General features: G+C 39.0%; 1 protein-coding gene across 2 annotated transcripts in view; it reads right to left on the bottom strand.

Annotated features, from left to right (window-relative positions):
* The window catches only part of shoc2 (SHOC2 leucine rich repeat scaffold protein), a 191,347-nt gene that overhangs the window by 18,806 nt on the left and 159,699 nt on the right, over window positions 1-12,842 (bottom strand). For both annotated transcript variants that reach the window (XM_060842283.1, XM_060842282.1), the window contains 4 exons: window positions 11,184-11,314; window positions 8,309-8,497; window positions 6,952-7,074; window positions 587-724 (listed from right to left, as the gene is read on the bottom strand). In XM_060842283.1, the coding sequence (XP_060698266.1) occupies window positions 587-724; window positions 6,952-7,074; window positions 8,309-8,497; window positions 11,184-11,314 (581 nt within the window). The remainder of the gene's footprint in view (window positions 1-586; window positions 725-6,951; window positions 7,075-8,308; window positions 8,498-11,183; window positions 11,315-12,842) is intronic.

The following is a 12,842-nucleotide window of genomic DNA, read 5'->3' as shown; positions in this document are numbered from 1 at the left end:
TTGAGGTATACAAGATAATGAGAGGCATGGATAGAGTCGATAGCCAGAGACTATTTCCCAGGGCAGAAATGATTACAAGGGGTCATAGTTTTAAGCTGGTTGGAGGAAAGTATAAAGGGGATGTCAGAGGCAGGTTCTTTACACAGACAGTTGAGAGAGCATGGACTTAGAAGAAAATAAGCTTGAATCTCTTCCAGCAGCAGTTATGGAGGCAGGGTCATTGGGGACATTTAAGACACTCCTGGACATGCATATGGTCACAGAAATTTGAGGATGCATACATGAGGATCAGTGGTTGGCACAACATCATGGGTGGAAGGGCCTGTTCTGTGCTGTACTGTTCTATGATCTAAAATTTGAGCCAAAGTCCTCTGAATACCATATGCTCAACACAAAACAAAACGAAGGAAATGGGCTCAGGACCACACAAAACTTCAAAATCCATCAACTGAAGTAAAATTTACAGCAAAAAGTTTAGGAGGAACTTTGAAGACTAAGCTAACATTGCTTAAGCTTAAATACAGATGAAGAAAACAGTGTCAAGGAAGAATGGCTTGTTTGCTTAGACTTCCAAGCTTACACTCACCTGCAGATCCTTAAGGTAAGCAATTTCATTTGGAAGAGATTCAAGCTTATTTTCTTCCAAGTCTAACTCTCGTAGCTTTCTTAAATGCCCAATGCCATGAGGCAGTTTTCGAAGAAGATTATTTGATAAGATAAGAACCTAAACAAAAAACATGCAAGGTTTAGTAAATTCATTTCAATTTCATACATTTACTGTGTTCTGGCTGTCCCACTTGTTTATTAAAGGAGCACTTAGTCGTTGGGAGAAAAGAATGCGAAAACTCAACACTTTTAAGCTCACACCGGATAAGATCATTTCTGGGAATAAAGGTGAAATTGAACAGGACAAAAACACTTTCAAAAGCATGTCTCTTCAAGATAATGCTAAAATATTAGGAGGTAGAATACCAAAACAGAAAATAATATTTGACAAGATCAGCAAAACTATTTTGAGTCAAAGCAATTATCTTTGAAAAAGAAGCAATTGTAAGAGAATAAGCAATTGAACCATGAGGTTTAAAGGGAAACAAGGATATAAAGCACTTCCTTTCCAGGTTTTCCAAAAAAAAAATTGATTGATAGATCTGGAATACAGCAATTCACGCTTTGGAATAAACGTATACTTCATGTTTGGGGTCACTTTATTCAGCATTGTATTTTTTTTTAGTAGCAATCAAATAACAAAAGTACCCCCAGACACATAAAGCTGTAAGCCTTCATTCAGTCTTGACATCTTTCTATTGTCTGTGTCACATTTCAAGAATGTTGATCTTTTTCCCTTTCGCAGAAAGGATTTTCAAATTGAACCGAATACAAAGTTTAGACAGTTTTATAATGAATCAGATTGACAACTGGAGAAAGATCACAGTTCAGTCTACTTCCACCTGTTACATTTAAAGTCAAATTCTCTCTCTCAAATTCCATGTTGCTAAGATGGTTCCCATTAAATATGAGAAAAGCATGGTAGCTTCTTTTTAAAAAAAATCTCACTTCAAGAGGATGGGCAAGATATAAAAAGTTAGTGTTTCATCTATTTGTTCTTAATTTAAAAATGGATACATTTTCACTAAGTTCCACATGTGAAAAGGGAATTGGTTAGCTCAAGTGACTGGATGGCCGATTTGCAATACAGAGTGATGCTAACAGCATGGGTTCAATTCCCACACTGACTGAGGTTACCACTGTTCTTCTCAACTTCTCCTCACCTGAGGTTAAACAACCAATTGCCTCCTCCTAAAGACATAGCAGCCTTATGGTCTGCTACAATTATAGCAACATCTACTTTATTAAGAAAGCAACAACTTTGAAAAGTTAATTGGAGTAGACTGTTCACAGGTAAAAGGACATCTAACAAGTGGGAGGCATTCAAGAGCATGACGAGAGTTCAGAGGCATTTTGTTCCTGTTAGAATGAAAGGTAACACTGGTAAGATAAAGGAACAATGGACGACTAAAGATTTTGAGCTTCTAGTCAAGGATGAGAATCTTATTTTACTAAAAGTCACATGGCACCAGGTTATCGATGCAAATGCATTTGCTATAAATTGTGTGTCTTCCAATTGTGTACTCCACAACCACCTGATGAAGGAGCAGCGCTCCGAAAGTTAGTGCTTCCAATTAAACCTGTTGGACTATAACCTGGTGTCATGTGATTTTTTATTTTGTACATCCCAGTCCAACACCCTTGGTTCAATTGAATCTCTTAATCGACATAAAGCGTGTAGGGGCATTCTTAAGAGACAAATCAGGAAGGCAAAGGGGATATGAGATAGCATGGGCAGATAAGGTTAAGGATAATCGAAAGGGATCCTACAAATACATTAACAGAATGAAGGTAATTGAAGAGAAGGTAGAGCATCTTAAAGATCAAGGAGGTCAGCCTTGTATTGAACCCCAGGAGATGGGAGAGATATTAAATGAATATTTTGCATTAGTTTTACTGTGGAGAAAGAAATGGAGTCTAGAAAAGGCAGAGAAATAATCTCTGACGTTTTAAAAATAGTTCACATTACAGAAGAGGAAGTTCGGGAGGTCTTAGAAAATATAAAGGTGGATAAATCTCCGGGACCTGATCTCATGTATCACATAAGGTTATAGGAAGTAAGAGGGAAAATTACAAGACTTTTTGCAGAAATATTTGCATCAATAACTATGGGTACAGTGCCCACAAACTGGAGGGTGGGCAATGATATATCTTTGTTTAAGAGAGATTGTAAGGAGAAACCGGGGAATTATAAATCTGAGGGTCTGACTTCAGCTGTGGGTAAATTGTTGGAGGCGATGATAAAGAATAGGATTTATGGACATTTAAAAGGCAAAAACTGATTAAGGATAGGCAGCACGGTTTTGTGCAAGGCAAACTGCATTTCATAAACTTGATTGAGTTTTTTTTTGAGGAAGTTACCAAAACGATTGATGATGGCAGAGCAGTAGACATTGTTTATTTGCATTTTAATAAAGCCTTTGACAAGGTTCTGCATGGTAGACTAAATAGTTAAGTTAGGTCACGTGGGATTCAGGGCGAGTTTGTCAATTGGATACAAAATTAGTTTCGGTGGGAGACGGAGTGTAAAGGAGGAGAGTTGATTTTCGGACTGGAGGCCTGCGGACAGTGGTGTTAGAACACAAAGCAGTACAGCACAGTACAGGCCCCTCGGCCCTCAATATTGTTCCGGCCTTCTATCCTACTCTAAGATCAGACGAACCTACATACCCTTCATTCTACTAACTTCCATGTGCCTATCCAAGAGTCGTTTAAATATTCCCAATTCCTCTAACTCTACTACCACTGCTAGCAGTGCATTCCACACACTCATCACTTTGTGTAAAGAACCTACCACTGATATCTCCCCTAAACCTCCTCCAATCACCATTAAATTGTACAAAGAAAATTTACAGCCCAGGAACAGGCCCTTTGGCTCTCCAAGCCTAAGCCGATCCAAATCCACTGACGAAACCTGTCGCCCAATTCCTAAGTATCTGTATCCCTCTGCTCCCCACCTACTCCTGCATCTGTCCAGATACATCTTAAATGAATCTACCATGCCTGCCTCCACTACCTCTGCTGGTAACGCATTCCAGGCACCTATCACCATCTGTGTAAAGTACTTGCTGCGTATATCCCTTTAAACTTTTTACCTCTTACCTTGAATGCATGACCTCTCATTATTGAATCCTTCACCCTGGGAAAAAGCTGATCTCTATCTACCCTGTCTATACCCTTCATGATTTTGTAAACCTCAATCTCCTTTTTTCTATTGAAAACAATCCTAATCTCCTCAACCTCTCCTCATAGCTAGCACCTTCCATACCAGGCAACATCCTCGTACACCTTCTCTGCACCCTCTCCAAAGCATCCACATCCTTTGTTAATGTGGCGACCAGAACTATACACAGCATTCTAAATGCGGCCGAACCAATGTCTTGTACAATTTTAACATGACCTGCAAGCTCTTCCACTCAATACTCCATCCGATGAAGGCAAGCATACTATATGTCTTCTTGACCACTCTATCCACCTGTGCAACCACCTTCACAGTACAGTGGACCTGAACTACCTGCTCATCAACTTTCCCCAAGGCTCTTCCGTTCACTGTATAATTCACTCTAGAATTAGATTCCCAAAATGCATTACCTCACATTTGCCTGGATTGTATTCTCCTGTATTCTTTGACAGTCCCTTATGCTTTCTGCTACTCCACCAATCTTCGTGTCATCTGCAAACTTCCAGATCATTTATGTATATCACAAACAGCAGGGGCCCCTAGAACTGATTCCCGAGGAACACCACTGGTCACCTTTCTCCATTTCGAGGAACTCCCTTCAACTACTTCTGTCTCCTGTTGCTCACCCAGGTCTTTGCCCACCTCGCTAGAACACCCTGCAAACCATGTGATTTCATTTTCTCCATTAGTTTACCATGGGGAACCTTATCAAATGCTTTACTAAAGTCCACATACATGACATCTTCCTTCATTTATCAATTTGGTCACTTCCTCAAAGAACTCTACTAAGTTGGTAAGGCACGATCTCCCCTGCGCTAAACCATGTTGCCTGTCATTGATAAGCCCATTCTTTTCCAAATATAAATAGATTTTATCCCTCAGTACCTTCTCCAGCAACTTTCCCACCACTGGCATCAGGCTCATTGGTCTGTAGTTACCTGGAATATCCCTATTATACTTCTTGTACAGGGGGAGAACATGAGCAACCCTCCAGTCCTCCGGCACTCACCTGTATTTAAGGATGCCACCAAGATATCTGTCAGGGCCCCAGTTATTTCCTCTCTTGCCTCCTCAGCAACCTGGGATAGATCCCATCTGGTCCTGGGGATTTGTCCACCTTCATACCCTCTAGCATACCCAACACCCCTTCCATACTTACGTCAACGTGATCCAGACTAATCAAACTTCTACCTCTAACCTCAACATTCATCATGTCCCTCTCATCATGAGCACTGATGCAAAATAATCAATTCAGAATCTCACCCATTTTCTCAGGTTTGACACACAGCCTTCCTTCCTTATCCTTTAGTGGACCAATCCTTTCTCTATTTACCCACTTGCTTCTTATATAAAGAATAAAAGGCTTTGGGATTGTCCTTAATTCTAGTCGCTAAAGCTATTTTATGACCCCTTTTAGCCCACTTGATCCCTCGTTTAAGAATGATCCTACTCTTCCGATATTCCTCCTGGGCCTGTTCTGTTCTTAGCTGCCTGGACCTTATGTATGCTTCCCTTTTCTTCTTGACTATCATACGATTTCTCCTGTCATCCACGGTTCACAAATCTTGCCTTTCTATGCTTTGCTTTCAACAGGCCTATCCTGCACTATTTTTGAAAGCCTCCCACATATCAAACTTGGATTTCCTTTCAAATAGCTGTGACAATCCACATTTCCCAGCTCCTGCTTAATTTTGATATAATTTGCCTTGGCCCAGTTTAGTACTCTTCCCTAAGGTCCATTCTCACCTTTGAGTATTCTAAAACTTACAGAATTATGGTCACTGTTCCCAAAGAAATCCCCCACCACCACTTCTACCACCTGGCCTGGCTCATTCCCCAATACCAGGCCCCTTCCCTTATCAGACTATTGACATACTGCTCAAGAAAACTCTACTTGACACTTCTTACAAATTCTGCCTCATCTAGACCTTTGACACTCAGTGGATCTCAGTCAATGTTGGGCAAATTTAAATCTCCCATCACCACCACCCCGTTGCCTCTACATCTTCCCATAATCGGTTTATCTATTTGTTTTTCTACCTCACACTCACTGTTGGGAGGCCTGTAATACAGCCCCAACAATGTCACTGCACCTTATTTCTCAGCTCCACCCACAATGCCTCACTACTCAAGGCCTCCATAGTGTCTTCCTTTGGCACAGCCGTGATATCATTATGCTCCCTCGTGACAGCCATTTCCACTATGGGAAGAAAGTCTCTGGCTATTCACTCTATCCATGCCTATCATCTTGCACACCTCTATCAAGTCACCTCTCATCCTTCTTCACTCCAATGAGGAAAGCCCTAGCTTCCCGAACCTTACTTCAGAAGACATGCTCTCCAGTCCAAGCAGCATCTTGGTATATCTCCTCTGCACTCTGTCTAAAGCTTCCACATCCTTCTTATACTAAGGCGACCTGAACAGGAACACAATATTCCAGGTGTTCCACAAGGATCAGTTCTGGGTCCTTGTTAATTTGTCATATTGTCAAATATGGGTTTTTCTCACCCATCTGAAAGTACAGGAGCAATAAAAACAACATAATTACAAGACATTACAACAAATGGAAGAGACAGACGTAAAACAGCTGACAAATTACAGCTGGGAGAGTGAGCTGTGAGAAGGATGCAGCAATATTCTGGTATGATTTGGATAACTTGAGTGAGTAGACAAATGCATGGTAGATGAAGTTTAATGTGGATAAACGTGATTATCCACTTTGATAAAAACAGGAAGAGAGATTATTAATATTCTGGCAATCGGTTGGAAAAGCAGGAACAAGCTACGAAGTTAGATGATCAACAACGATCATAATGAATGACATAGCAGGTTCAAAGAGACTAATGGTTTAGTCCGCTGTTCCTACTTTCTTTGTTTCTATGTAGTCACTTTTAAGATAAAGTCTCAATCTTATTTCATGACATTTGAAAGATACGTTAAGCCAAGTACACTTTTTTCAAACAATGATGCAAAAGCAATACTTCACTTCTACATCTTCACTTTTCTACATTAAGACTAATAAAAATAAAAATTTTCCAGCCATATTCCCTAAACAAATTATTTCTACAGCTTCTATAAATGTAGAGTATAAAACTATTGATATATTCACTTTGCAAGTAAAGCTTTTTATGCAATTAGGAGGATACTGTGATCAGCTTTCTCACCTCTAGGGAAGCCAGTCCTGACACATCCTCCGGAATCTTTGTGAGTTGATTGGTGGCAAGGTTTAGTTCTACCATGCTTGTCCAGGTTCCAAAGTCCAATGGAAGTGAAGTTAGCTGATTGTCCTGTGGGGAACCAGGAGACACATCATTCAACCACATCATTAAACCCTAATCCTAACCAAAATGGAAAATTTAACTGGGTGTTTTCTTAAGCAAATCATTGGACTAACTATTTAAATCAAGCCTATGTTTAATTTAGAAAGCTTTCCAATTTCTTGCAAGTTACTGCATTCCACAATTGGTGATTAAAGAGGAACCTGCCATTTTCCATACAATCACCAATTTACATTTACATTGATGGCTGAATTACCCCTTCATGTTCAAAATTGGGCATCAGTTCATAAAAGTCAAACTAATGGTGGTAAAACATTTCTTGCATTTTTAATAAAATTATTGCATCGTCTTACTCCTGTGCCATCTGATGGCTTTATAAACAATCCAAAATTAGCATATAAAGAATTTTTACAAATAAAAGGCTGTTGCACATAAATTGCTAAATTCCAGTTGTGATGATTTGATCACTGGAAATGACCATCTACTATACTGAGAAATGGGAGAAACAGACATTGTATAACGTACAAATGCAATAATGGAGGGCAAACCGATCTGTCACAGCTATCAATGGTTTTTCTACATTTTCACTGAAGAAAACTCACTTCATTCCTGCCAAATTTATAATGCTTGATCAAAAAACAGCTTGAATTTTGTTCTGAGATCTTAACCAGAAGTTAGAAACTATAAACAATTACATATCTATTTTTGTATTTAAAACACAGCTTAATTGTGAAACTTAGGATGCAAGACAATTAGATAAAGGTAAAACAATAGGAAAATATGAAACTTAGAAATTAGTTTCAGGCAAACATTAAAACTAAGGCTCAAAATGCATTGCACCACCAGAAGGGATGATCAAGTCAGATTAGTACAATGAAAAGTTACAAATGGTTTGCCAAAGAACAAAAGCAGACTGGGTATCAGCCTATTGTCAAGAAGCATTTTTAATACACACTTCCAGTTTTTGATGAAATCTGGAAAAGGGATAATAAACTTCAAATTTCAAATGGCAAGTAGTTATTTTGAGACTTTAAACTATATCAGTTATCACAGCAGCAACATGGACAAAGAGTAACTTCAACAGCAATGCAAACCTATTACTATGATAAAATAGATTAGATCAAAAACTCGTTACTATTTCAGGAAACTTTTTCATCAGTTTAAAACCTTCATCCTTTGTAAGATAGTTATTTTTGTGAGCAGAATTCAAACTTTAGATTCACGTTGAAGCTTCACGATTTACCTTCATGTTCAGCTTACTCAACACTTTAGCTCTAGAGAATATTCCAAAAGGTATTTTATTGATACGGTTGTGTTCCATGTTGAGAGAGTAGATAGTTGAAAACTGTGAGGGTCCGCCAACTGGATACGACTGGAAGCAATTCCTTGCTAATGTTAAACTGGTCAAATTTGCGAGGCTTGACAGAAGGCCCTATTAGGTGAAAGAAAATAGAAGGGGAGTGGAAGGAATGGAGTGGGGAATGGGAAGGTAGAGAGGAGGAAAACAGGAGGAGTGGGTATGGGAGGAATAATTTAATACTGTTAAGTCTTTTCCCCTGTTTTAGGAAGTTTGTATTTTCAAAGAACATAAAATAACTGTATTAAGTACTCATGGAAGGAACTTCAATTGTTAATCTACAAGTTAGTTGTTCACTAAATTTTTCTTTAAAACAATCCACACACAAACATGTATTTTGACAATACATGATCTTCACATTATTTCTTCAGAAATCAAAATGGGAGCTTGCGAGAAATCCAATAAGCTTAAACAACATGAGAAATTACAAACTGTTCATTATCTCATTAAAATTCACACACAACATGCCCAATAAGTAATGGTCAAGTCAATGTATCAAGAAAGTCAGACAAGCCAGTTACATCAACAAGTTGGACTTGTGCGTGGTTACTGACACGTACCTTTATCAGAATCAGTGAAAGAAATTTCTGCGTTTGTAACCGTAAATTGACTACATCAGTATAAAGTGATGCCATTTGGATTAAAGAATGCACTCGCTACATACCAAAGACTCATGAAGAGAGTTCTGGCTGGGTTAACAAACTGTGCAGTCCATTTGGACAATGTTGTGATCTTTAATAAGCCCTGGGAGGATCACATGGTACAGATGGCAGAGCTCTTTGAATGAGTATGAGAAGCAAAACTGGTGATAAACTTAAACAAAACTGAATTTGGAAAAGCAGAGGTGACATTCTTGGGACAGATCATCAGTCATCGAAGGTTGATCCCATGGAACGCAAAGATGAAGGCCACTGAGGAATTTCCATGACCATATTCAAAGAAAGAGGTGCTTCAATTCTTAGGACTCAGCGCATTCTATTGGCCCAATCAGTTTAAATCATACCCAAAATAAACCAAACTCCAATCAGGTTTGAATATAGTATATTGACAATATTAAAAGCTAGTGACACAATTCGATGCTGTGGGGGTATCAGACCAGGAAAAATTGAACATTTGGGAGCGAACTGTCGAAGATCAACAGATGTAGGCTGCTAGTCAGAACTCAGAGGTACCTGTCTAGAGAAGGAGTTTGCACCGAGAAAAACAAACACCGACATGGAAAGCAAATCGACAGAGGAAGGTGTAAGGAAAGGTTTTGACTGCTGGCTGGTTTGGAAAGTTGAATTTTCCAGTAAATCTTAATCGGGGGTTTTATCGGACTACTATTACAAAGGGAAAGCAAAAGATAGGTTAGAGAAAGGAGTTGTAAATAATTTTCAGTTAATTATTTGCTGTTATACCTTGAAATAAAGTTGTCAAATTTTACTTTAAATAGTTCTTGGCATCTCCAATTTTCACAGATTACCGCATGGGATAAATCTTTTCTGTGTTGCTGATTTAAAATTAACAGAAGGGGTTTACCCAGTGTCGTAACACGACGGAGAAGCAAAAACTGGACTCTAAGTTATTTCTGTTTTTTTCCTTTTAAATCTAAGTTAATGAGAATGGCGCTGATGCATGGCAACATTTCACTGTATTTTATATTGAATACACATGACAATAATTGATTCAATTAACTTGCATCAAGTCCCTTTCACCTATCCTGGACTCAGTGCCTACATTGACTTCTCAGCAAACATCTTTAATTTTCATCCTGGTTTTTAAATCTCATCCAATCTATAATCCTTAGATATCAGCACTGATCGGATTCTGGATTCCACAGTCTCCTGGACTTGAATTACATCAATGTTGGTGGCCTCGCCGTCAGTTTTCTAGTCCTAGGCTCTGAAATTCCCTGCCCATGCCTCTCTTCTTTGACAGATATTTTTAAGAAGTGTCTAAAGGAGGAAAACAACCTCTTCAAACAATCCTTTGGACATGTGACCATTTAAAACTGCATGTGTCTTATTTTGCTTTATTACCCGGTGAAATACTTTGGAACATTATACTCGCATAGTGTCTTTAATGCAAATGTACCTGACTGTACTGAAATCATAAAAATTACTACAAGGCTAGACATTTCTAGTCTTGTCACACTGAATATATTAGAAAAGTATCCATACTACTAGTTTCAAAGTGGTTGAAGGATTAAGTCAAAGTACCGTCATACACGATGGAATTGATCTGGTATAATTCAGTGGTTTTTGAGAGAGAGAGAGATTTTTTAAGACCTTTTTTCTCTTCTTAGTTAGCTGGCACCTTTCACCCAGGATACAAACCTGCCTTCTCTCCAACATGCACCAACATGTAACTGAGCGTTGCATACTACAAATGCTCCAGCCAAATTAAACCACTGCATATTATGTGGTGAAGGGTGTATATTTTCACACTTTCAGCTTTCTGGAAAAAGGGCAGAGAATGAAAATGATTGACCTAGCATATTTCCAGATACCTGGCCACCGTTTTTATTTGGTCCTCTTTAGGTGCTGTTGAGAAAATGCACTTAAGTTGAAATGCAAACATTTTAAAAAGTGAGTTTATTTTCAACGAATCCCAGCCATTACTTCATGGCACTGAGATGTGGTGGAAAAACTGTTAATTGATTCAAAGAACCACAAAACATTTTTCATATTCCTAGAAAATTACATATGTAATTTCTTATTAAATTTCAGAAAGAGTTTTCATAAGTTCAAGTTTTGCAGCCATTTTATCTATTGCTTACCTCAGGTAACGAGGAGATATTATTGTTCTCTAAATTAAGTTCATCCAGTTCACTACATTTTGCCAATGATTTGGGAACAGCTGACAGTCTGTTGTATCTCAGGCCCAAGCGACTCAGACTGGACAGATTTCCTGCAAGAAGGCATATTAAACATTTTAGGTTATATTCTTCATTTCAATAGGTTTCAATCAGATTGCCTCTTATCTTTCTAATCTCTGTCAAGTACAAACCCAGAGTCCTCAACTATTCCTCAAACGACAAGCCCTTCATCCTGAGATATTCTTGTAAACCGCCTTTGGACTCCCTCCAACATGAGCACATCTTTAGATACATGGCCCAAAATTGCTCACAATATCCCAAAAGAGGTCTGACCAGAACTTTATACAGTACATTCTGCTCTTGTATTCCAGACCTCTTGAAATGAAAACTAACATTACATTTGCCTAACTACCAAATGAACCTACATGTTAACATAAAGAGAATCCTGAACTAGGACTCGCAAGTCTCTTTGTGTTTTAGATTCCTGAAGCCTTTCCTCATTTACAAAATAATTTGCACCTCTATTTACCAGGATGTTGCCTGGAATGGAGAATAGCTCGTACAAGGATAGGTTGAAAGTGCTCGGCCTTTCCTCATTGGAACGGCGAAGGATGAGGGGTGACTTGATAGAGGTTCATAAGATGATCAGGGGAATAGATAGAGTAGACAGTCAGAGAGTGTTACAAGGGGATATAAATTTAAGGTGAAGGGTGGAAGGTATAGGGCGGATGTCAGGTGTAGGTTCTTTACCCAGAGAATGGTGGGGGCATAGAATAGGCTGCCTGTGGGAGTGGCAGAGTCAGAATCATTGGTGACCTTTAAGTGGCAATTGGATAGGTACATGGATAGGTGCTTAAGCTAGGACAAATGTTCAGCACAACATCATGGGCCAAAGGGCCTGTTCTGTGCTGTATTGTTCTATGTTCTATTCTTCCTACCAAAGCGTATAACCGCTCACTTGCCCACATTATATTCTGCCACGTCTTTGCCCACTCTCCTAGCCTGTCAGCCTCCCTGCTTCCTCAACATCTATCTTTGTATCATCTGCAAACTAGGCAACAATGCCCTCAGTTACCTTGTCCAAGTCACTAAAGTATAGCGTGAATAGTTGAGGTCCCAACACCAATTCCTGCAAAACTCCACTACTCACTTTTTCAGGTTGCCATCCTGAAAAAGATCCCTTTATCCCTATTCTCTGCCTGCTACCAGTCATTCAATCCTCTATCCATGCCAGTATTTTGTCCCCAACACCATGAGCTCTTAGCTTATTTAGCAGCCTCCTGTGTGGCAACCTAACAACTACCGAATATAAACCCTTCATTCTCAATAATCTGTAATAATTAACCATTTTTCATGTCTGACTTAAAAAGAAACTTGGCTCCACCAACCCATTTAAGGATTAACAAATATAGACTAAATTCACCAGTTACTATATTGCTGAGTATTGCTTTTCATCTACAGGGTTACAATTATCCATTTAATGTATTTCCTTCAATTATCTAAAAATGTGTCGTTCAGAGAAGGTGGCCCCCTTTTACAGTGTCAAGGTTATAACTTTCCCCTCTTGAACTAGCTTCCAGTTCTTATGTCAGCAAAATACAACTACTCTTGGCCAACTGC

This window comes from Hemiscyllium ocellatum, chromosome 22, assembly GCF_020745735.1.
Source record: "Hemiscyllium ocellatum isolate sHemOce1 chromosome 22, sHemOce1.pat.X.cur, whole genome shotgun sequence".
NCBI classification, from domain to species: Eukaryota; Metazoa; Chordata; class Chondrichthyes; order Orectolobiformes; family Hemiscylliidae; genus Hemiscyllium; species Hemiscyllium ocellatum.
The sequence above is the reverse complement of the archived record's forward strand: the minus strand, read 5'-3'. Positions and strand labels throughout refer to the sequence as shown.